We start from the raw sequence: 24827 nt of genomic DNA on the forward strand, positions 1-24827 counted from the left end.
CAATCAGTTCAGTAAATCAGAACAGACCCTTATGACGATGCACTCGCAGTTAGTCAAATTTTAGCTCAAAAATCTATCACCATGCTTCTTTTTTCCATAGCGGAAAAATTATTGTATGGTCTTGACTTTCATTTTTATCTCCCCAAACAATTAGTAAGTCATTTATAAGACTATATAAACATAAAATGTTATTAATAAATACTCCATTCTTTTAAAATAATTAGAATAAAAATTAAAATTTGTCCGAAACCATATAATTATAACCTGGGGTATGCAACACAATTTAGAAATTCCTCTTGTGAATTAGTAGTTTGTATTGTACATGAGACACCATTCTTTTAAAATAATTAGAATAAAAATTAAAATTTGTCCGAAACCATATAATTATAACCTGGGGTATGCAACACAATTTAGAAATTCCTCTTGTGAATTCATGAAAGTACCTTGTACATTTTTCGTCTAATACTCCATATATTAGAAATCCTTTTCGTGAACCGTGAACACTAGAAGGCATCGTAATGATTATTTTTCTTACCTTTTTTTTTTTTTTTTTTTTTTCAAAACCCATTTCCACAACCGGGTCTAGTATCGTCATAAGCCCAACCCAAAGAGAAACTAGACGCTCCAAAATCATAAAAGTAGCCGTTGTATTCAAGTTAAATGTAATCAAACGGCTCCAATTCATCCTCCTTCAAATTTACAACTTTTCTGACCGTTTGAGATTTCGCCATCTTCTTCCTTTCTTTCACAAACACCTTCTCTTTCTCTCTCTAAAATCTAACTTTCAAGCTCACTTTCTCTCTCATATTCTCCTCAAATCCCTAATTTTCATTTTCAGAATTCTTCAAATTACTTGGTTTCAGCATAATTAATTTGTTGGAAAAAATGGATGGTGAGTAGAACTCAATCAATTCATCTTTCTTAATTTTCAATTTCGTCGGAATTTTCCCTTTTTTTTCCCTTAAAATCATTCGAATTTCACTTTATTTTTCATTTTTATCCGCAGATCAAACTGTAGAAATCGTTCGGGAAAATGGCGACGCAAACTCGTTTATGGAGTCAGCAAATGCAACACCACATGCTCAAAACGGTAACAATTTGATATTCTGTTCTTATGTTTTAATTTTAGTTTCTTTTCTATGATTTTTTGTAGTATTTTTGCTGTTGTTGTTGTTGTTGTTGTTGTTGTTGTTGAGGTTGTTGATTTCAATTTTGTTAATCGAGTAAAACCCTAGGTTTACCGTGAAATTCTTGAACTTAGCGAGTGTTTGTTAGTTGGTGAAATTGGGTTTCTTGATTTCTTGATCATTTAGGGTTTTGGATGAGATGATGTTCGTTTCTTGGATTTTGCACATTTTTTATGTTCTTCATCAATTTTGTAACATTTGATTTTAGGGTTTATAAAGATCTCATTTCACCGGAACTGAAAATTTTCTATACTGTTGAATTAGTTGGGAATCAATTAAGAATAATTTAGGAAATAATTTTGTTCTATTGCATTGTGTCGTGATTATTTGCCCTTTTTTGTGTGTTGGTGGCGTTGGCAGTTACTTGCTGTTAAATTTGTTTCATAGTTCATACAATTGCTTGAAAATTTAATAATTGTTGAGAAAAAATTCATGATGAATGGGAAATTGGTATAAAATTGTTATGCATGCCAAGTCTGAAGAGCTGTATATTAGTACTGAATTTAGAATTATCTTGAACTTTCAGATAGAGTGGAGGAAAATACGAATTCTACTGATGTAAGCCAATATTTGAACGAATCCCAAGCAGTTTCAGTTGATGAAGAGCCTAAGCTTCCAACACTAAAGAAAATCAATGATCTAAGTAACAAAATTCAGGTGAACTTCAATATAATTATTATTTTGCTGTGTCTGTGGTTGTTAATCTTGCTTAAGATGGAAAGCCTTATTGTGTGATTGTTAGACTTTGAGGAAGGAGCATAAATCTCTATCAGCCGAGGTAAAGGAGTTAACGAGCAATCAATTTCCCGGCTTTGAAGTTTTGAATACACTTCAGCACCTAAGTATGTGCCGTTTTATCTCATTCTTCAATTTGTCAATTATGTTGTTGTTGTTGCTTTTTTTGCTAGTCAGCTTTTTAATGGGGTATGAACTGCTGTTATAAGGTGAGGAGCATGAGCTTTTGAAGAACAAGTACATGGAAGAGTCTGAGCTTCTAAAGAAAAAGTATATTGAAGAATATGCTGAAAGGAAGAGGCTGTACAATGAAGTAATTGAGCTGAAAGGCAATATTAGGGTCTTTTGTAGATGCAGACCATTGAATCAAGATGAAAGGGCAAGTGGGTCGATTTCTGTTGTCGAAATTCCTCCTTCCCAGGACCATGAATTGAATGTTACTTGTGCTGATTCTTCAAAGAAACAATTCAAGTTCGACCATGTATTTGGGCCCCAAGCTGACCAAGGTACCTGATCGCGTTGATTGCCTTTTTAATAGTGAATTTAGCTTCAGGGAGCCAATTACACTTCTTTGGTGTGTCATTGACATTGATATTTGACTTTGCAGAGGAGGTCTTTGCACAAACTTCTCCAATTGTCACTTCTGTTTTGGATGGCTACAACGTTTGCATATTTGCCTATGGACAAACTGGAACTGGAAAGACCTTTACCATGGAAGGCACACCAGAGAATAGAGGGGTTAACTATAGAACTTTGGAGGAGTTATTTAGGATTGCTAATCAGAGAAGCGGTACTGTGAAATACGAACTATTTGTCAGCATGTTGGAGGTCTACAATGAAAAAATAAGGGACCTCTTGGTGGAGAACACCAGTGAACCACCTAAGAAGTAAGTGATTCTTAAAACAGAATGTCGAATACTGCTTGATTACTTAAATTTGTAGGGAGTGTAGCTAGGCATGACTGATGCTTAAATATGCATAAACATTCATGTGGGAATCTAGCTACTGATTCTAAGATTGTCAGCACCAATTGATTTTAGGGGTGGCTTACAATAATCAAAGCTAAATTCCATATATCCTTAGAAGGTGTTCATGCTTAATTCTGGAATTGTCACTTCTGTCACTTTTCTCCTTTGGCCTTTGGTCTTACATGCTTAAGCATCGATAAAGGCTTCACCACTACTTATGCAGAATTTTCTTAAAGAACTACAGAAATTTAATAGAGTATCTATTTATCTAAAGATTGGCTAGGCAGTTGTTGACTTTTTGTTACCTTGAGTTCTGACGTGACTATGATCAGTTCATAACATCTTTAACGTTCATCCTTGCATTTTAGCCTTTCTATACCTTTGTTAAATCAGCTGTTAAATGGAAGCTGTTAATTTTGGTTCATGCAAATGTCTTAGTATGGAAGGCTCACTTGTATAGGGTTTATAATGTCTAAGTGTTGCATTTTGTTTATTCAGGTTGGAAATAAAACAAGCTCCAGAAGGAACACAAGAAATTCCTGGGCTAGTTGAAGCTCATGTTTATGGTACAGATGAAGTATGGGAATTACTCAAGAATGGGAGCCGAGTGAGATCTGTTGGATCAACCAATGCTAATGAATTCAGTAGCCGTTCCCATTGGTAATTTTTCTCTGATATAATTGAATGCTACCCTGTTATTGTCTGCAATGTTGCATATGTCTGTCTTTACACTCTGAATGTTATATAATGGACTCCTGCAACTACATTAAATAATGCAATGATGGTAGAAATATTGGAGCAGCCATTCTGTGGAATTAATTAATTTTGCCACGCTTGTAGCTTGCTGCGGATTACTGTGAAAGGGGAAAACTTAATGAATGGACAAAGGACAAAGAGCAACCTTTGGTTGGTGGACTTGGCTGGAAGTGAGCGTGTTGGAAGAATTGAAGTTGAGGGTGAAAGACTGAAGGAATCTCAGTTCATCAATAAATCCCTCTCAGCTCTTGGTGATGTCATCTCTGCTCTTGCAACTAAAACAAACCACGTTCCATACAGGTCGATACATGTTTCTATATGCAGATTTTTCTAGACATTCAGCGTGTTTTTGAACTTCATCGTCTTAACTTAATTGTTGTTAACTTTCAGAAACTCAAAACTCACCCACATGTTGCAGAGCTCTTTAGGTAAGATACTTATTAAACTGAGTTATGGCTGTTTCAAAAAAAAAAAAAAACTGAGTTATGGTTTACTTTTCTCATCTTACCCATCTCTATGATTCAATGGCATTGCAGGAGGTGATTGCAAGACCCTGATGTTCGTCCAAATTAGTCCTAGTGATGCTGACGTGGGTGAGACTCTATGCTCCCTGAACTTTGCTAGTCGAGTCAAGGGAATTGAATATGGTCCAGCCCGCAAGCAAGCAGATATCTCTGAGCTCCTCAAGTATAAGCATCTGGTATGTTTTTGGGGAGATATTTAGCTTGATATTGATGTTCAGTCTTGCATGCAACTTATGCTTGTAGTCATTTTTAACAGGCTGAGAAGTTAAAGCATGATGATAAAGAAACAAAGAAACTGCAGGATAGTGTGCAATCTTTGCAATTAAGGCTTTCTGCCAGAGAGCATATCTGCAGAAGTCTTCAGGAGAAGGTACTTTCATATACCATTGATATGCGTGATATGTATTATGTATTCCACACCAAGCATTTTTCTTAAGAAAAATATCTCAACAGGTGCGGGATCTTGAAAATCAACTGGCGGAGGAGAGGAAAACTAGACAGAAGCAGGAAAATAGGGCTGCTGCTTCTATCAGGCAACCAAGACAGGCACAAAAGACCACAACAGAGAGGAAGCCTCCACTAGGTCCTTCAAATTCAAGGATGCCGTTGCGAAAGATAAGCAATTACATGCCCCAACCATCACCTGTCCAGGCAAAGAAGACTTCTACTTTCTCTTCTCGTTTCTCAAGTTCATACGATGGTAAAGAAAACACTTCGAATGGATCAAATACAAGAGCCATGAGGGGGCCACGAAGGATCTCCGTCGCTGTGAGACCATCAACCGAAACAATGGCACCTATGCAGCCCAGAAGAAGGGTCTCCATGGCAACACTCCGTCCTGAGTCAAATTACCATCAAACACCTCTCAGTAAGTCAAAACGCGAGAGTGCATTACCAGGGCCCTCATTTTTCAGGGAGGCATCAAGGGTAAGGCGATTTTCAAAGCCGTTTTCTCCTCTGCCCTCTGTGGAAGCAGCAACACCTATGAGCAGTAGGAGGTTTATGGCAAGCCCTCCTCAACAGGGTTCGTGGAGGCCGAAGCACCCTACCGTGGTTGCCCTGCAGAAAAAGCCAGTTGTTTGGAGTCCTTTGAAGTTGCGAGGCTTGAAAAACTTCCGGAAGTCTATAGTATGATACCCTATGATGTGAAAATATGCATTTATTTCTCTTTGTTAACTGCAATTCGTCACCTACATATATCCTTGGGTCTTCCAAATCAGTAGGCTGTACTTAGATGAAAACTAATGAATAGAGATTTTAAGCTCAAATATGCATAGTATTTTTTTACTTTTCTTGTAACATCAGTGTGATGTTTTGATTAATTTTCCTGTCTTACAATATGTTAATTTCAGAAATGTTTAGTACGGTTTTATATGCTAATGAAATTCACTCATGTCATTTTTTAAGGCTATGTTGAGATGAATTCATGAAAATTTCCCCTTCAATTGTGATAATGAAAATTTCCCAAGAACTAATGGTTACCAAAAACTGTAAATGCAAGGATGACTCATACTTGATTGCAAAATTACTCCTCAAACATTGTATTTTATTATTATTATTATTATTATTATTATTATTATTATTATTATTATTATTATTATTATTATTTTGACAAAAGAGCTAGGAAAAAACTAATACTGAAAATACAACAACTGCCTACGACGAGCACACCCCGCCAACCAGTGAGCTGGTGAAACCCAAGTCCGAGGAACTTTCCGAATCTGACACACCAACAGGGAACAAATGGCATCTCGCAAGTCTTGAATGAGCCACCAAACCGAAATGTCTAAAGACCCTCGAGATGAGAGAAAAGAAAGGACAGCAGCACAATCCGGATGAATCCGGATCTTCAAAAACCCCTTGCGCACTGCAAATTGAACCCCCCATAAACAGGAATGTAACTCATAATGTAAAGCAGAACTCGCCATAAAAGCTCGACTCCCACCACCCAGGACCTTCGACGAGCAGAGGTCACGGATAACCCAGCCTGCCCCTGCTCTATTTGAACATAAGTTATTGGAGTACTAGAATAATTGAAGGCGGAATCATTAATTAAGAGTGTACTTCCAATACCCTAAATTCACATGGTTCTCCAACCTAAATCTTGGGTCAATTAAAACAAAATCGTTTATTGCTCATTGTTTTCTCATACGGAGTACGTTTTAATGATGTGTGTGTACAACATATCCCCATTATTTGCTTGTGTAGTTTATGGTATTATTATGTTGTTTTGATAAACTAGATGTGTTCTTGGTGCATTGGTTAATCTGATGCTATTTTATGTCTTGTAACATTCAACCAAACTTGTGTTCTATGTAAAACTTCTTCTCTCTACTTTAATTAGTTGAACATATTCGGAGTAAAAGGTGATGCACATTAAAGTTGTTGCTCATCTAAATTTAGTGTTGAAGATGATGCACACCAAATACCCCTCTCAAACCCTCCCTCTGTCCCTCATCATCAAGTAAACCAGAATTTTTGCTCGGCTTCCTCACCCCGTATTTTAGCTTCCCTCTTTAATTTACTGGGATCTGCTGAGTTGACATAATATTATTGGTGGTGTTCATATTCCTTTTATTTACAAAATATGCATCCAGTCTTTTTCGAATTTCACTATTTAAGATTTAAGATTCATCAATATACAATTGAATAAATACAGTTGATTAAGTTGAAAAAAAAAGGTTTTGACTATAATACTCAAGTACTATTAAAGCTTGGTGACCGTTAGATTAGCTTGGCAAGTGACATTGCGCCTCACAGATGCAAAATTGACGGCTATAAGTTGGGTCCATTAGGACCACTCCTAATTTTAGTTTCTCGTTTAAAGTTTACACTCAACTCCCAAAAATAAATCTAATTTAAATGTACCCAAAAATAAATTCGACCGTTGGAACCAAAAGAAAAAGAAGCCGTTACTCTTCTTCAACCAAAACCCCCCAATTTCTTTCAACTTTCTCCCTCATCATCAACTCATTTTTGTAGCTCCAATTTGACTTTTCCCAACTTTAATTTCTAGAGAGATAAACCTATTCCTTGAAAAATCACCTTTTTTTTTTAATATTTGAATTTTAAAAAGATTTTTTTTTCTTTTATTTGAGAAATAAAAATGGTGGCAAGAACCCCACCAAAACAGAGGAAGATAATGGTGGCTCCTCCATTAAGCCCTACTCTTATCAGAGAAACTGTTAAAAAGGTGCAATTTTTTTTGTTCAAAAATTAATTTTTTTGATTTGATTTTGTGGGTTGTTTTGATTTTAATTTTCTCTTTATTTGGTTAATTATTTCTTCATTTATCAATTATTTTTTGGTGTTTGATTTGGATAGGTGGATCAATGTATGGAAAGATTGCAAGAACTTCAATATACAGTTACTGGAGGAAATAAAGTGGTTGCTGGTGTTAAACTTAGCCCTCGTAGTACTAAAGCTTACTTAAAAACTAGTCTCAGATGCAAGCAGGAATCGATGAGGTAAATTGCGCTTTTTTCGCATTTTTTCGGATTTAGTTGTCACGTTACGAGTTCAAATTATGCTATTAGCGTTTTACAGTCAATTACTTCTGTTTGAAATCTGGGTTTAGAGCCGTTGTTAAATATTGTTTCGAGTTCAAAATTGTAGGAAAATGTATTAAATTAGGGGTAAATTTGGTGGGATTAGTACATTATTATATGTATTTTGATTAGGGTTTTTGTGATTTTTGCAGAATTAGAAATAATGGATCAAAGAAATCTCCAACTGGGAAATTACAAGCAAATGTTTCAGGTAAAATACTAGTATCATCAATTCATCACTTGATTTGCTGATTTTCTTTGATTAAATTTGATGATAACTTTTGACAAATTTGATGAAATTAATTACAGGGGAATGGAAAAGAATGTCATTATCAGCAATGTTAGTAGGAGAAACAGTAGCAGAAATCCTGGAATCAAGTAAAGTAACAAGAGAAATTATGAGGAATTCCAACATTGATGATCCTAAAACACCTGTACCTCGGAAACAAAGACCGAACCCCGAAAAGACACCCCTCGAAACCCGAAGGAAGAGAGAAAAACAGCATCAATTCCGTATCATTCGAGCAGAATCGAGCACCCCGTCTGTTCGAAGAGCTCGATCGAGGATCAATTTCAGGGTTTCGCCGGAGAAAAGACCCGAAATCGATAGAGTAAACATAAACAGGGTATCACCAAAACAGAGTAGCATGAGATATAATGTGGCAAACAGAGTATCACCAAAACATAAACCTTGGGCTAAAAAAACTGTTCTTTTCCCAAATCCTCTGTTTCATTCAACATCACCCACTTCACAAAAGCAGCAAATTAGCAAGACAAGATCTCCATTAATGGCGAAAAAGAGGGAAACTCCTCATAAATTTTTGGTTAAATCCCCTGTGAAAATCAAAAGCCCACAAAAGGGTTTCACCTCTGTTTCCCCTGTTTCAAAGCCTGCATCTTCTGGTAGGAAATCGCCCCCGAAACCGGCTTCTTCAATAGCGTCAAAGCTAAGGAGATCGTTATCGCCTTCGAGGTTGGTGAATCGATTCGTTTCTCCATTGAAGGGAAGAAGGATTTCAATGAATAGTAGTCATGATGGGATGATGATGATGAATGGGGTGAAACAGAGGCCTCCTCCATTGATGATGATGCCAATGAGATTTTCTACTCCCAAAAATGTTGTTGGAGTTGCAAATTAGTGTATGATTTAGTTCTCTTGAAACAATATCTTATGTTTCTATTATTGATATTTTCTCAATGTCCAAATTGATAATATTGTGTTGATTCTTTCAGCTTATATAATACTTCATTCACTTTTTTTACTTTGTATTAGATGAGTTGGATCGTCTTTTTTTAATTAGTTTATGAAAAACATAAATTAGTGTATGATTTAATGACTATTCGTCTGAAAGAGAAGGCGAAGAAAAAAGTTAGACAAGAAGAACCGAGGATAAGATGGTGGACCCTAAGGGATGCAAAGGCTAAGGTTTTTACAGAAAAGGTAATTGAAGAAGCGGATTGGGATGGAGAGGTGGATCCGGACATGACTTGGTTACGAATGAAGAACTGTTTCCTAAGAGTGGCCAAAGAGGTCTTAGGGGAAGTAAGGGGAAGAACTTCGATACAGAGAGATACTTCGTGGTGGAATGAAGAGGTGAAAGCAGTAATTAAGCAAAAAAGGGAATGCTATCAAGCCTTAGGAAAATGTAGGAGTGATGAAACCTTTGCAGCGTATAAGGAGGCTAAGAGTAAGGCAAAGGCAGCTGTTCGTCAAGCGAAAGAAAAGGCATATCAGGAGGTTTATGAAAAACTTGATTCCAAGGAGGGAGAAAGGATCATTTATAAGATGGCAAAGAGAAGACAAGAGGCAAGGAAGGATATTGGCATGGTGAAGTGTGTCAAAGATAAGAACCAAATGGTCCTAGTGCAAGAGGAGGACATCAAGGACAGGTGGAAGGGGTACTTCGATGAATTATTTAATGGAAGTAATGGAGTTGTGATAGGAGATACCTCTGTGAGTGATGAAGAAATCAACATGGAGTATGTGCGAAGGATTAGGAGAGTAGAGGTGGAGATTGCACTGAGGAAGTTGAAACCTAAGAAGGCGGTTGGCCCTGATGGGGTACCGATAGAGGTGTGGAGGTGTTTGGGTAAGATTGGTATTGATTGGTTAACAAACCTTTTCAACAAGATATGGACGGCTACAAGGATCCCACAAGATTAGAGGAAGAGCACCTTGGTCCCGGTTTATAAAAACAAAGGAGACGCTCAAGATTGTTCTAACTACCGAGGAATTAAGCTTATGAGCCACACTATGAAGCTGTGGGAAAGGGTGATTGAACAAAGGTTGAGGGCATACACAAGCATTTCAGATAACCAATTTGGTTTTATGTCTGGGAGATCTACTATGGAGGCAATCCATTTGATAAGACAAATGATGGAGTTTTATAGGGTAAAGAAGAAAGATCTTCATATGGTCTTTATTGATTTAGAGAAGGCATATGACAAGGTGCCAAGAGAGATACTTTGGTGGGCAATGTTGAAGAAAGGTATCCCACGAAGGTATGTAGACCTAGTTAAGGATATGTATCGGGATGTGTCAACAAATGTGAGGACATGCGGAGGGTTGACAAAAGATTTCCCTATTACAATCGGATTGCATCAAGGGTCTGCATTAAGCCCTTTTCTTTTTGCAACGGTTCTAGATGAATTAACTAGACCATTTCAAGATGAGGTTCCATGGTGTATGTTGTTCGCGGATGATATCGTTTTGGTGGATGAGACTAAGGACGGGGTTAATGTTAAGTTGGAGCAATGGAGGCAAAGGTTGGAATCTAGAGGGTTTAAGCTAAGTCGGAGTAAGACTGAATATTTGGTATGTCGTTTTGGCAATCAGAGGGGGACAAGCAATGAAGTGGTGAGTTTGGATGGAAAGGATTTGACCATGAGTGAATGTTTTAAGTATCTTGGGTCGATCATCCAGAAGAATGGTGACATTGATCAAGACGTAACCCACAGAATTAAGTCAGGGTGGCTTAAATGGAGAGCGGCCACGGGAGTGTTATGCGACCGCAGCATTCCCCTACAGTTGAAGGGAAAATTCTACAGGACTGCCATAAGACCAGTGTTGCTCTATGGTACAGAATGTTGGGCTTCTAAGAAAGAGCATATTAAAAAGATGGAGGTTACGGAAATGCGCATGTTAAGGTGGATGTGTGGAAACACTTTAAGAGATAGAATCAGAAATGAGGTTATTCGCAAGAAAGTAGGTGTGGCAGACATTGCAGATAAATTAAGGGAAAATCGTCTGCGTTGGTTTGGACATGTAAGACGGAGACCCGTGGGTGCACCGGTGCGAAGAGTGGAAGAGTGGGATCATGGAGGGATTAAACGAGGAAGAGGGAGACCAAAAATGACTTGGTTGGAAGGAGTGAGGAAGGATATGAAGTGCATGGATTTACGTGAGGATGAAGTTTTGGATCGTAAGGGATGGAGGAGAAAGATTTATGTTGATGACTACACGGAATAATCATATTTGGTTCATGTTAGCCGACCCCACTTTTGGGATTAAGGCTTTGATTGATTGATTGATTGATTGATTGATTTTGAAGGATGAAAAACATAAATATAGACCACCCAATTTTGTTTTTGATAATTTAAAATAGCAAATAACATACTCTAATTTTAGACGAAAAAAAAAGAAAGAAATTGAATCTCTCTAGTTTTCTATATGTAAAAAAAGTTTATAAACAAGTATATATTCATAATCTAATGATTAGAATTAATACAAATGTATTTTTGTTATGTAGGGCTAATGACCATCTTTCACTCCTTCATTCAGGATTTTCCTTTTTGACATAATTTACCAAATTATACTGCCTAGGATCCTTAATTTCAATCCTCCAATGCTCATCTTTGAGCTTTTCCTGTTGAGCGAGGGCTTTGAATTCGCGGAGTTTTGCATCAGCTTCTTCGGTCATCCCACAATAGTATTGCAACTCTTTTGGCATTTCATCATACACTTGCCACCACCTCGCATTCACCTTATCACTTGCAAAATTGTGATATTCCTCTCTATGCCAATTACAATCATAATCTCTATAACACGACCATGGTTTCATCCCTAAGAAGTGGATGGTGTGTTGATCATTAGGAATGAACCGCAACTCATCACCAAATTCCTTAGGAAAATACTTCATGAAATTCAATTTCACTGTTAGCCTATGCCACCAAGTTATGATCTCATTTAAATATCCTTGGTCTCCACCATTGTAAGACTTTAAAGTATAGCGTTTGCTCATAAGATGGTAAAAAAAGCACTCGGATGGCTCTAGGAGCATGATCCCCGAGTTAAATAGCCATTTATTATTAGGTGCAGCTGAAAGCTGAGGATAGTCAAAGAATCGATCAATGTTATGAAGCACAATGAAGTCAGAGTCAATGAACATGACCTTGTCATACTCGGTCAATTGCCACACCCTTAACTTGCTATAATTCCACTCATTGTAGGAATCAACCTTGGAGTTAGGACTCCTTATACGGTCAATTTGCCTTACCTTCCAGCCCGCGGCTTGGAGACCTTGTATGGAATGCTTAGAGATGGTGTGGTCCGCAAGAAGGACTAGGTCCTTGGTGGTGTTAGTTTGAAGGATGCTTTGTGCTAGAGCTATGGCTCCACATACATAAAATTCTGACGAGTGAAGAACCGTTACATAGGCTTGTCTTGGCTTGTTGGTGCTTGGTGAACTTGCCGACAATTGATCAATGTTTTGTAGATGCCTACTACCTGTATGTGTCATATCGTAGTATATCAAAATGCAAATTTATTCCAACTAGATTTTGATGATTTACTCAAGATAGTTTAATTTGAGTATACTCGGTGTATAAATTTATTTGTTATTCTACTCAATAAATTTAAATCATGATTTTCCTTATAATTAGGTTACAATTGTGATGCATGCTTAACTACATCCTATACATTTACACCCTAAAGTATTTAGGGATGCATAAACTATTATCATCCACGATGGAATGACCATGTAAAAATCAATAAATGAATATATATTAGTTGGCAAATATATCATGATTTATAAATGAAGCTAAGAGTTAGTTTTCATGACAAATTTCATTTAAATTACTATCTAAAATCTAACCAAAAACAAGTTCATATTATCATACATAAGTTAGGTTTACCAAAATGTAACCTAGCATTTTACCTAAACCTAAATAAGATCACACCAAACAACAAAGTACACAATTAAGGGAATAATTAGATATCTTAATTACCTCGAGCCCTAGCATAAGGACGAGCAAGGGCACAACTTCCTATAGGCATGCTAATCACCTCTTTCAACTTCTCAACATTAGGCTTGTATACCCAATACTCCTCTCTATGCCATATTAAATCATCACACCTAAATATCTCTACCATCGGTTCACATTTTGTGATAAACACTGCATGAACATCATTATCATCTTTGTTAATCCCATGATTTTGATCAACTATCACTCGAGCACTAGCTAGGCTAACTTGCAACCTACGAACATCTCTAATCCCCTCCTCCCAATGATTAAGTTTTCCCTTGTTCACTAGATCATTTCTACAAGGTAAACATGCCACCACCACATCTAACTCTAGATACTTCCCGGTCTCTGGCATGGGGATAGTCTCCGGACACCTTCCTTTAGGGTTCATCTCGTTAATCCACCCTGGGAAGATCTTCTTCCATGTGACATTAGGGGAGACAGACTCAAAATTTATGGTTACAAACTCTGCAATCCCGCCTAGTTGCAAGAGAGATTGCTCTGAATCCTTGAAGTTGACCAAACCCACCCTTAATGGCTCCTTAGGGTTCAACTGAGTCCTACGAATGACCTCAAGCCACTTTGGTTGTTTGACTTTGTTTGAAGAGGGGAAGGAGGAGGAGGAGGAGGTTATAGACTGTGTCTGAAGGAAGATGACATCAATGAGTTGAGGATGGGGGAGGAACACATTTAGGAGGAGTAAAGGGAAGGAGATGAAGATCAATAAGACAAGACGATATGTTACAAGTTGATGACTTGATGAAGTGGTGCAAATGGAAGAAGGTAATTGTAAGCCAATAGGCTTTGTGAAAGCACCCATATTCTAAGAAATTATGGCTTGGGATTCATTAACTAGCTAATCAAGTGAATATGTGAATTATGTAGTCGATGGAGATTTTAATTTTGTGAAAGTGGAATAAAAGTTTGGTGTGTATGAATGTAATAAGGTATTAACTAATTAAGTTAATTACATTGTGCATAATATTTTAATGAAAGGTAATTATTCAACAATAGTATTGTATATATATTTATGTGAATGAAATTTGTTAAGATGGTTTCTTTGTATGTTTATTAAGAAATATTATGTGCTTGAAATTGTTGGTTATTGTATTTGAGCTGATATCTTGATTTGGATAGATTCAAGATAGATCATTCATTATAATTTAGTGAGTTATAAGCATATTCAATTTGTGTTACCTATTGAAAAGTTTTGAAACATGTGGTCATACACTCATATGTTGATATTCACAACTCACAAGTAATCTTGTGAATAAGTATATATACAAGATTTCATCTTGTTTAATCATAGCATTTCATAACATTAACATTTTCCTATCCCTTCCAATCCTCAATCTATATATACACGAAGTATATACGCTTTATAAGTCTTTTTGTATCCTTCATGTAAGACTGTAATTTCAATGTGTGCAAGATAAAATTACTCCTCCCTCACTCCCTCCTTTTTGTGTGTGTGTCTAGAGAGCCACAAGGGTGGGTGATGAGAATTAATCTTCCCTCGCTTCCTCCTCTTGTTTGGGTGACGATTGCAGGTTTATATGGATCTAACGTTTGTGAAGGAAATAAAAAATTAAAATATACAAGTAGTAAAAATCTAAGTATAAATGAAGTATAAAACTATTAACTAATTACTATGATGTTGCATTGCTTTTTAGCCCACCAAATTATATTGTCTAGGATCCTTAAGCTCAATCTTCCAATGCCCATCAGAAAGTTTAGCCTTTCGAGCTTTTGACTTTCTATTGCGAACGCCTTTATCTTGTTTCCTTGTCATCCTACAATATTTTTGCAACTTCTTTGGCATTGAATCGTACACTTGCCACCACTTTGCATGTGCATGATCACTTGCAAACACGTGATAATCCTCTCTATCCCAATTACAATCATAATCTCTATAACATAACCATGGCTTTGTCCCTAGGAAATGGACCGTGTATCGGTCCTCAGGGACTAGACGCTCACCACCTTCTTTGTCGAAAAACTTTAAGAAGTTTAATTTTAGGGTTAGCCTGTGCCACCAGGTTATGACTTCGTTTAAATATCCTTGGTCCCCACCGTTGTAGGACCTAAAGGTGTAACGTTTGCTCATAAGATTGTCAAAAAAGCACTTAGATGGTTCTAGGACCATAATCCCGGAGTTAAATAGCCATTTGTCATTAGGTGCAGCTGAGAGCTGAGGGTAGCCGAATAAATGGTCAATGTTGCGTAACACTATGAAATCAGAGTCAATGAAGATTAGTTTGTCATACTCAATCAATTGCCATATCCTTAGCTTGCTATAGTTCCACTTGTTATAGGCATCAATCTTGGCATTGGGACTCTTGATTCGATCAATTCGTTTTATCTTCCAACCCGCGACTTGTAGGCCTAATATAGAATTACGTGTAATGGTGCGGTCTGCAAGGAGGATTAGCTCCTTAGTGGTGTTAGTTCGGAGGATGCTTTGAGCTAGAGCTATGGCTCCACACACGTAGTCTTCGGACGAGTGAAGGACCGTGACATAGGCTTCTCTTGGTGATCTTTCTAAAGCTTGAAGCTCATTTGGTAATTGATTTGCGATGGCTTGCAATTGTCTACTACCTGTGCATGTTAATTAATTAATTAGCAGTAAATCAATGATGAATCTAAGAAAAGAAAACTAAATATATGTGTGATTTATTCAATTATAGTGTACAAGTTTTGTAGGATTTTATTCTAAATTTCTTACAATTTACATATTAGTGGTTAGCTGACTTTCAAGCCAAAATTGAGTATAAACATGCATGCATGTAACCAAAATGTGATACCAGCAATTCACCAAATAAATATAATAGCATAACCAAATAATTAAATTACCTGGATTTCTAGCATTAGGATGAGCAAGGGCACAACTTCCTACATGCATTTTAACCATCTCCTTCAACTTGTCTATATTAGGCTTATACACCCAATATTCCCCTCCATGCCATAACAAATCATCACACCTAAATAGCTCCAACATAGGCTCACAATTTGCAATAAACACCGCGTAAATATCCTTCTCTTGGCTATTAATCCCATTCTCAACAACAAGATGAGCAGTTGCCAAGCTTATTTGTAACCTATCCACATCTCTTGTTCCCTCTTTCCTACGATTTCCATTACTTTCAATCTCTACCCTTTCCTCCTTGCATGGCAATTGAGCCACCACCACGTCGAGCCCAGAGTACTTCCCTAGCTCTGGCATGGGGATCTCTGGGCACCAACCTTGAGGATTCGTCTCATCTATCCACTCTGGAAAGAGTTTTTCCCAAGTGATATTAGATGAAACGGGATCAATATGTATGTGTACATACTTTGCAACACCATCTAGATTCAGGTGAGATTGGGTTAGCTCCTGATCAAAGTTGACCAAACCCACCTTAAGGGTTTCATAAGGTGTTAAGTGAGTCTCAAGAATGACCTTGAGCCATCTAGGTGGTTTGACCTTGTTTGGATAAAAGACGGAGGACTGAGTCTGAGACTGAGACTGTGGCTGTGGCTGAAGATGGATGACATCGACAAGTTGAGGATTAGGGAAGAACGCCGTACTAAGGAAGAGAAGAGGGAAGGAGATAACAAAGAGAAGAATTAGAATCAAGGGTCTTCGTTTTGATGAAGTATTGGTGGATGATATTGTTTGTTGGCCAAGCTTGGTGAAAGACATTTTTGGTGATAAATATATGGATTATGATTATTGATCTTTGTCACGTTTAGTTTAGAATTAGCTATCTAGCTAACTACTTATACGTATAGATAGATAGTGAAGGGGATTTCTTTCTTTCTTTTTTTGATTTTGTAAAAAAAATTAGAAGAATATAGTTGTTGTATGTAAACAACTAAACAAATATTTGTATATATGGTCTTGACCAAAATAAACACCCTTATCGTGCATGGTTGCACGTCTAGTTGAAGTTTTTGGTTTTTCTTAATTAGTTCCTTTAATTATTATTTTTAGGGAATAAATTTGTAATTTGGTTCGGTATTTGACTTGATTATTATTGATTTTGGGTACTAATTAAACATATCAATCAACTTCCCTTTGATGATTGCAATTGTAAGAGAAATATGAACGAACAAACTTAATCATCATGTGATCAATTGATATTTGTTATAAGATGTTATGGTCTAAATTATATACTTTTGACCACATAGTGATTATATATATTGTTGCATTGTATACTATTAGTAGGGACAAGTTTCAATTTTTATATACTACGTAATACTTGTCTGTAACAAATGAAATCATATACGAAATACTACATATGTGTACAATAAGAGTATTAACTATGATTTTTGTTGTTGATTAATATAGTTGAGCTCTCCTAGCCTAATAGTTTTACATTGCAATAACATTACAGAGTAATTATTATAAAGAAATTTTCACATTTGCTACCACCTAAAATGCCTCGCTTCAGATTTGCTACCCATTTAATTTTTTTTTTTTTTTTTTTTTTTTACTTTGCTACCACCTAAATCAGACTTTGTTAAAAATCACTACCACTTAACGGAATCCGTTAGGATTTCCGTTAAGTTTATTTAAAAAAAATTAAAAAGATTTAAAATTTTTTTTTTAAAAAAACCAGCAACCCCACCCACCCCCTCCCCTAATCTGCCACCCTCTCCCTCCCCTAATCTACCACCCTCCCCCCTTCCGGTGGCCGGCGCCTAAATATTCGGTTTAGGGTGGTTTTGGGGTGGTGGTTTAGGGTTAGGAACGGCCGAAAAGGGTAGGGGAAGGGGAGGGGGTCGATTTCGGTGGGGGAATCAGGGGAGGGGGGCCGATTTCCGGTGGAGGGAAGGGGAAAGGGGGTGGTTTTCGTTCGGGTGGGGGTCGGAGCTCAAGAACGGGGAAAGGGGGATTGGATGCGCATAGGGTGGGGGAAAGGGAGGGGGTGGGTTCGTGCGCCGGCGCCAGCAGGGGGAGGGGGGAGGTGAGGGGTGGCTAAACGGTGGAGTGGGCCCACTAACGGAAATAGTAACAGAATAAGGCATGTGGTAGTGATTTTTAACAAACCCTGTTTTAGGTGGTAGTAAAATTTAAAAAAAAAAAAAAAAAAATTAAACAGGTAGCAAATGTGAAGCGTGGTGTTTTTAGTGGTAGCAAATATGAAAATTTCCTTACTATAAATCTATATTACATTGCAATCTTATATTAGTACTTTAAGGGGGCGTTTGGTTCACGAAATATAGGTATGAGGTATGGGTTTAGAATGAATAAAACCCATACCATATGTTTGGTTGTCAAAAATATGAATTTCAAACCCATACCTCAAACCCATGAGGTATGGGGTTTAGAAACCTTGGGGGGGGGGGGGGGGAGGTGGGTTTGGCTTATTCCATTCCCTTATGTATCAAATAAAAGGAGAGAATAGTGAGATATTCCATTCCAGAATTAAACCAAACACATGGTATTAAGTATCAAGTTCCAACCCGATACCACCTTAACTCCATTCCTGATTCCAACCCCATAGCACTATGTGAACCAAACGCCCCCTAATAGGGCCGAAAGATACAAAGTAAATGTTGTGATCAAAGTCAAAGCATGCAACATCGTAAAGTTGAAAACCATATGATCGTGTATACATTTTTCAAAATCTCACACACATACACAAAAGTAAGTTTCATTATTGTTTGGACTTATAAGAAAGTTTTTGAGATCATTTAGTTCACCTTGACTGATATAAACTTACGTTTTCTACTTTAACTTTTTCGAAATTTTTGTATACATTAGTTGCGAATTGAACTCGAAATAACGTATCAATACCAAATTTGTTAACCTTATCCTTAGGGCCTGTTCACATTTACTTAATTTCAGTTCAATTCAGTTCAGTTCAGCTCCAATCAGTTCAGTTCAGTTCAGTTCCAATCAGTTCACTTCAGCTCTTAATTTCCCTCTCACATAAAATATTCATTTCAGCTCAATTCAGTTCAGTTTAGTTCAGTTCAGTTCAGTTCCAATCAGTTCAGTTCAGTTCAGTTCAGCTTAATTCAGTAAATATGAACAGGTTAGTTGAATTTATTTTTCATATAGTAATATATATATGGCCATATTTTATCTAGAAAAAAGAAAATTGGAAATGCCAAATGTTTGAGTAATTATACTATTCAAAAAAAAAAAAAAAAATTTGTGTGAGTGATTGTGAATTTTGTGTTTGCGGTTCGAATCTTAATAAAAACTAAAAATTAAAAAAATCATTTATCTCTTAAACCCTAAACCACTCATCTCTCTCTTTCACTCTCTGTCCTTCCACCATCTCCCATTTCCCACCGTCTCACAAAATTTCTGAAATTTTGATTTGATTATTTGTTAAAACTTCATTTTCATTCTCTATTATATCCGAATTCGCGACATTTCATGCTAAGGTAAGTGATTTTCTGCCCCAGTATTTTCTATAGTATGATTGATTATCAATTATTTTGAGTCTTCTTTGCTAATTTATCATTTCTTGGTGTGAATTTCCCCTTGTTTTAGTGCAATTACTCTATTTGTGAATTGTAATTTCAATTATTTGAGAACCCCAATTTATATATTGAGTTGGGTTTATGATGATTAAGTCAAAAATCTAAATGATCCCGTTTCGCGTTGATAGTGTAATTTGAACTAATAATATGATAACGAAGTTGAAATTTGGGACAGAGGAAGTATGTATTTTGTGTTCTGTTAATTGAAGTTGTTTGTGGGATGTTTTCATGTTGTTTTGTTGACGGGAAGCATTGTTGGTGTTTGTGTGTGTTGGGGGCGGGGGTGGGGGAGGGGGGTGGGAGGGGGGGAATAGCTCGGCTGAGATGAGCTTGGTGCGCAGCCGGGCATGTTTGTTTGGTACCGTATCATTCGTTGGTGTTTGTGTTTGTGTGTGTTGGGGGCGGGGGTGGGGTGGGGTGTGGGAGGGGGGGAATAGCTCGGCTGAGATGAGCTTGGCGTGCAGCCGGGCATGTTTGTTTGGTACCGTATCGTACGTTGCTGTTTACTTGAACCTTTTAACCTGGTTAAGCTTCCTAGAAAAGTGTAGAGAACTAGAGATGTTACCCTCAATAAATTAGAGGATTTAGCCATTTGAAGGTACTTGGAGATTTTTGTGCCCTAGGGGAGGTGTTGAGGAATGCATGAAATGTATTGCACAACCCTTTAATTGAATCAAATTTGGTTATGAAGGATCATAACCAGCTACTTTGTTGCTAGAAATTTGATAATTGAATCACATATCCCTAAAATTATGTGATAATTGAATCAAATTTGGCTGGGTTCTGCTTGGCGCACCGCCGGGTATGTTCGTTTGGCACCGTATCGTACGTTGGTGTTTATTTGAACATTTTAACACCTGTTAAGCTTCCTAGAAAAGTGTACAGTTGTGACCCTCAATAGTCAATAAGTTACAGGTCTTACGGGGCTGCTGCCAATCAAATGTACTTGGATATCTTCGTGCCCTAGGATATCATTGAGGAACGCATGAAATGGGACTGATTTGAGTTTGATTATGTACACATGGATTTTGACCTTTTGTCATAGATGAATTTTCCTAGGGTAGCTGATGGCTTATGTTTGAAATCCTCCAATTGAATATTGGAAGTTGTAAATAGCTTTTTTTTTTTTTTTTTTTTTTTGAGGATTGTGCTCTATGATTGTCTCAAATCGCCCCTCCATTGTGCTAAATTAATATTTAATATTCCTGTTGGGAAGTATATGGATTTCCCCATTGGAGGCTTTACTTTCTAGCGTGATGAAGGGATTATGATACTATCTCTCCCATATTTAATCTCTATGTACCTCTAAGTTTATTTTACAAAAGAATAAAGTTGGTTCCATAACAGATTTCCAGATGAACATTGCAGAAGACGGTGTTAAGCATTGATCCTCTTCAACAAGTTCCTGATTTTCTCTGGTAGCTAATAGCAAATGGAAGTTATTGAATCTATTGAAGATATATCAGTACAAGATCCACCAGAAGGGGTGTTTTCATCTGCTGATCTGAAGTGGACCAAGTTTGGCACTGCTGAGCACCATGACGAGGTAGCTAAAATTCGTTATGATCGAGTTGAAGACTTTATTTTTGGGGAGTGTTCTAATGTGGAGTTCCCTACTCAATTTCATATTGAGAGAGGAAGGAAACGTAGGAGAGGGAGCTTAAAGGAGTACAAAAGTGATGAATATTTGGAATATAAGCTGTAAGTACACTTATGTATGTTTAAAAGACTTTAAAAGTGATGAATAATTCACTTTGATGTCTAATTCTGCCTCTTGAATTGCAGGTATTGGTGCTCTTTTGGACCCGAAGATTATGGAGAGGGTGGTGATATATTACCTAGTCGGCGGTATCGCCTGAATACCCGAAATCGTGCTGCCAGACCACAGTCTATGAGAGGTTGTACATGTCACTTTGCAGTAAAGCGTTTGTATGCATGCCCAACACTTGCAATTATCATTTATAATGAGCAACGTCATGTGAACAAATCTGGTTTTCCCTGCCATGGTGCTCTTGATAGAGATGCCATAGGCCCTGGTGCTAAGAAAGTTCCGTATATTGGCACTGAGATTCAGCAACAAACTATGTCAATGATTTACCTTGGAATTCCTGAAGAGAATGTAGTGCAGAAACACCTTGAAGGAATTCAACGTTACTGTGATGCTGATGCAAAACTTGGCAGGATAGCATCTCAATATGTTCAAAAACTGGGAATGGTTATTAAAAGATCTACTCATGAATTAGACCTAAATGACCAAGCTAGTGTCCGGCTATGGGTTGAGCGAAATAAAAAGTCTGTATTCTTCTATCAGGATTCATCTGACGTTGATCCATTTATTTTGGGGATTCAAACAGAGTGGCAACTGCAACAGATGATACGGTTTGGGCATCACAGCATCATTGCAGCAGACTCGACCTTTGGATTAAAGAAACTTAGAGTAAGATAATACTTTGTATATGCTATTGTTGAAACCATTTTTTCAAAACTTCAATAATAATCTTTTTCGCGTATCTAATCCCTGCTTCCATAGAGAAATCACTGGATATGCTATTTCCATGGTACTTATCTATGCTGTTTCTTACATCCAGTACCCTTTGTGCACGCTTCTTGTGTTTGATTCAAGACAGCATGCACTCCCTGTGGCATGGATCATCACTCCAAGCTTTTCTAAGCCAGATATTTCAAAGTGGATGAAAGCTCTAGTTGGTCGAATACGTGCAGTTGATACTGGATGGAAGGTCAGTGGTTTTGTGATAGATGATGCGGCGGCAGAATTGGAGCCTATAAGGCAGGCTACTCATACTATACATTTGTTTAGGAAACCTACATATACTGTTTACTGAACCTACTGTTTACTCCTGTTGCAGGGATATATTCTGCTGTCCTGTGTTGTTTTCTCCTTGGCGTGTCCGCAGAGCATGGCTTAGAAATATAGTGAAAAAATGCAGTGGAACAGAAGTTAGAAGGGAGATATTCAAACGTCTTGGTGATATCGTGAGCAGCATTTGGAAGGGACTGGATGCTGCAGTTGCTATTGAGAAGTTCATGCAAGATTTCACTAATCAAAATGCATTCATGTTGTATTTTAAAGCTTGCTGGTTGCCGAAGCTAGGTTTGACTTGATTCTACTTCAATTCCAATTGTAAATAATAAGTTTATCTTCTTTCTTGAGCTTACCCTAGATTTCTTTATTTTGTTAGAGATGTGGCTGTCTATAATGCAGAGTGTCCCACTTGCAAGCCAGGAAGCTGCTGGTGCTATTGAAGCCTATCATATCAAATTGAAAAGCAAACTTTATGATGATTCACACCTAGGTGCATTTCAGAGAGTTGATTGGTTAGTGCACAAATTGACCGCTGAGCTGCACTCTAGTTACTGGTTGGACCGCTATTCTGATGAACATGACACTTTCAAAGATGTGAAGGAAGCGTACATAGCTTCAACGTCATGGCAACGTGCATTGCGAATCCCTGACACCGCTGTTTGCTTTCATGATAATGACGACTCTTTTGCCAAGGTGCAAAGTCAAAAGGACAATAATGTGTCTCACATAGTCTGGAATCCTGGATCAGAATTTGCTTTCTGTGATTGTGCCTGGGCTTTGCAAGGTAACCTTTGCAAACATGTTATCAAGGTCAATATGATGTGCGGAATTCGCCAGGGCTTGCATTCCATGTCCTTCCATTCATTCAAAGACTTATTAACAACTTTATTGAGAAAGCCCATGGATGATTCAATCGAACTGGACAAGGCGATGGCATTGACACAACAAATGCTAAATCAAGTACAAAGTCTTGTTAAACTTACTAGTGCAAGCGATATTGGCACTGTTGTAAATAGTCTTCCCTTGAAATGGGTTTCCAGAAAAACCAGAACTTCTGCTCTAAAACCATCAGCAACTTCAGCTCTTCTATCCACCTCTGATAGTGATATCAGCAATGCTGCTGCACAACAGAGTCAGAGAAAACGAAAGCGACTGTAGAATTTCAAATGAATTGGTGGGGATTTCTCGACAATATACTCCGTAATGTATGGTGCTCAGTTGCTGCCTTGTTTTGAATGCAGTGTTGCAGACTTTCATACCAAGGAAAGGTGACCAGTTTACCTCTTTTGTAGATCATTATACTAGCTAGTAATTTATTTGATTCTTGACTATTCCATTAGGTTTAGCTGAACCCAATTGAACTGATCATCAGACAATTAACATCTTGAAGTTTAAAGATACAAAAAAACTAGAATGAGGTTTTCATAGAAGGTACTAATTTTTCACATACCTTTTAGCAGTGTAGTTAAAGATATAGTGATGGCAGTGCTGCGAGTTAGCGACTGGTGGCTTGACTCCCCATGTATATTCTATTCATATTTTTTTGACTCTACAGATATTAGGGTTATTTATGTGACAAAATTTTGTATTTTGTTGGCGCCTATCTTGTTATATTGTAAGAAAATTGGAGCATTTGAGTACTTGTTTCTCTAATTCTCATACTCGGTATCTGTCTGTATAATGCATTGAGGTGCCTTAGTAATGTAGGGATAGTACGCTGTAAATGTGTAGTCTATACATAGCAAAGTTAGAAAGCTATCCTCTTTACTCTCATTTAAAATTTTCAATATCCTAGATTAGAAAGGCAAATTGGAGAAAACCAATTGTATGTTGGGAGCATGCCTCCATAATCCCACTGGAGGGCAGGGCTCAGTTTAATTTATTTTTTTATTTAGTATCTTATTCTTGTTTGATCTTTTAACTCATCTAATCTTATTTGAATTCATCTTATATTATCAAAACACATTTTGTGGACTCGTGAGAAATTTGTACCTATTTCTAACCTATTTTGTTTAAACTTATCTTATACAAGTACAAGTTAGAACATATTTTAATAAGTATTTTTATTAACCCACCAACTTTCATTAATCTTCCCTTCAATATGGACTTATGGAGTGCATCAACATTTCCTACACTCGGAGACCGAATTTAGACCCAAAAAACCAGACTAATTAAGGGCATGTTCTAATCTACTGAACTAAATTGAACTGAACTGTTTATGAGATAAGGAAATTAGCAACTAAACTGAAATTAAGCTGGAGAGAACAAGTCCTGAAGCTGGTATTGCATCAAACTTGTCCAAACAACAAATGTATATGTAAAAATATCTATTTTGATATTAAACTTCATCCGTTCTTTCACGTTTGCCATGTACATTTGGTACTCTGTAATTTTAATACCTCACTGACTTGGTAATTTAATAAAATTTTAATAATTTTATTGAGGGTCTAATCTGTTTTACTGAGCATTAGGAACTGAACTGATTGGAGCTGAACTAAACTGAACTGAAATTAAGCTAAATAGAACAACCCCTAAACTTATTTTATTTTTTGCTTTCACAT

At 37.2% G+C, this 24827-nt stretch overlaps 3 protein-coding genes and 2 pseudogenes across 4 annotated transcripts; 3 read left to right on the forward strand and 2 right to left on the reverse strand.

Annotated features, from left to right (window-relative positions):
- The first annotated feature begins 741 nt into the window (after window positions 1-741).
- On the forward strand, window positions 742-5494 carry LOC145604800 (kinesin-like protein KIN-14S). Its single transcript, XM_081660756.1, has 12 exons — window positions 742-892; window positions 1007-1090; window positions 1714-1844; window positions 1930-2029; window positions 2132-2428; window positions 2530-2809; window positions 3389-3550; window positions 3731-3946; window positions 4037-4074; window positions 4183-4346; window positions 4427-4540; window positions 4624-5494. The coding sequence occupies exons 1-12, from the start codon at window positions 886-888 to the stop codon at window positions 5302-5304; spliced, it is 2274 nt and encodes a 757-aa protein (XP_081516882.1). The 5' UTR covers window positions 742-885; the 3' UTR covers window positions 5305-5494.
- A 1616-nt stretch (window positions 5495-7110) lies between these two features.
- Window positions 7111-8857, forward strand: LOC145603846 (putative microtubule-binding protein TANGLED). Its single transcript, XM_081659824.1, has 4 exons — window positions 7111-7363; window positions 7495-7637; window positions 7871-7929; window positions 8028-8857. Exons 1-4 carry the CDS (start codon window positions 7277-7279, stop codon window positions 8855-8857), a joined length of 1119 nt encoding a protein of 372 aa, XP_081515950.1. The 5' UTR covers window positions 7111-7276.
- A 2634-nt stretch (window positions 8858-11491) lies between these two features.
- On the reverse strand, window positions 11492-13782 carry LOC145603847 (putative UDP-glucuronate:xylan alpha-glucuronosyltransferase 4 pseudogene; annotated as a pseudogene).
- Window positions 13783-14631: 849 nt separating this feature from the next.
- LOC145603848 (putative UDP-glucuronate:xylan alpha-glucuronosyltransferase 4 pseudogene) lies at window positions 14632-16762 on the reverse strand (annotated as a pseudogene).
- A 2442-nt stretch (window positions 16763-19204) lies between these two features.
- Window positions 19205-24163, forward strand: LOC145604973 (uncharacterized). Of its 2 annotated transcripts, none has more exons than XM_081660968.1 (6): window positions 19205-19343; window positions 20790-21143; window positions 21228-21879; window positions 22031-22230; window positions 22310-22554; window positions 22643-24163. In XM_081660968.1, the coding sequence occupies exons 2-6, from the start codon at window positions 20875-20877 to the stop codon at window positions 23422-23424; spliced, it is 2148 nt and encodes a 715-aa protein (XP_081517094.1). In that variant the 5' UTR covers window positions 19205-19343; window positions 20790-20874; the 3' UTR covers window positions 23425-24163. The 2 variants fall into 2 exon arrangements, with proteins under 2 accessions (XP_081517094.1, XP_081517095.1); XM_081660969.1 differs by having other exon boundaries at window positions 20811-21143.
- The last annotated feature ends 664 nt before the right edge of the window (window positions 24164-24827 follow it).

The sequence above is a fragment of the Chenopodium album genome, chromosome 22 (assembly GCF_948465745.1).
Source record: "Chenopodium album chromosome 22, dcCheAlbu1.1, whole genome shotgun sequence".
Lineage (NCBI taxonomy): Eukaryota > Viridiplantae > Streptophyta > Magnoliopsida > Caryophyllales > Amaranthaceae > Chenopodium > Chenopodium album.

Coding starts and splice junctions, on each gene's coding strand:
- LOC145603846 (XM_081659824.1), top strand. CDS start 7,277: ATGGTGGCAAGAACCCCACCAAAACAGAGGAAGATAATGGTGGCTCCT. Junction 7,364..7,494: donor TCAGAGAAACTGTTAAAAAG/GTGCAATTTTTT, acceptor TGATTTGGATAG/GTGGATCAATGTATGGAAAG. Junction 7,638..7,870: donor TGCAAGCAGGAATCGATGAG/GTAAATTGCGCT, acceptor TGATTTTTGCAG/AATTAGAAATAATGGATCAA.
- LOC145604800 (XM_081660756.1), top strand. Junction 1,845..1,929: donor ATCTAAGTAACAAAATTCAG/GTGAACTTCAAT, acceptor TGTGATTGTTAG/ACTTTGAGGAAGGAGCATAA. Junction 4,541..4,623: donor GCAGAAGTCTTCAGGAGAAG/GTACTTTCATAT, acceptor ATATCTCAACAG/GTGCGGGATCTTGAAAATCA.
- LOC145604973 (XM_081660968.1), top strand. CDS start 20,875: ATGGAAGTTATTGAATCTATTGAAGATATATCAGTACAAGATCCACCA. Junction 21,144..21,227: donor GAATATTTGGAATATAAGCT/GTAAGTACACTT, acceptor CTTGAATTGCAG/GTATTGGTGCTCTTTTGGAC. Junction 22,231..22,309: donor GCAGAATTGGAGCCTATAAG/GCAGGCTACTCA, acceptor CTCCTGTTGCAG/GGATATATTCTGCTGTCCTG.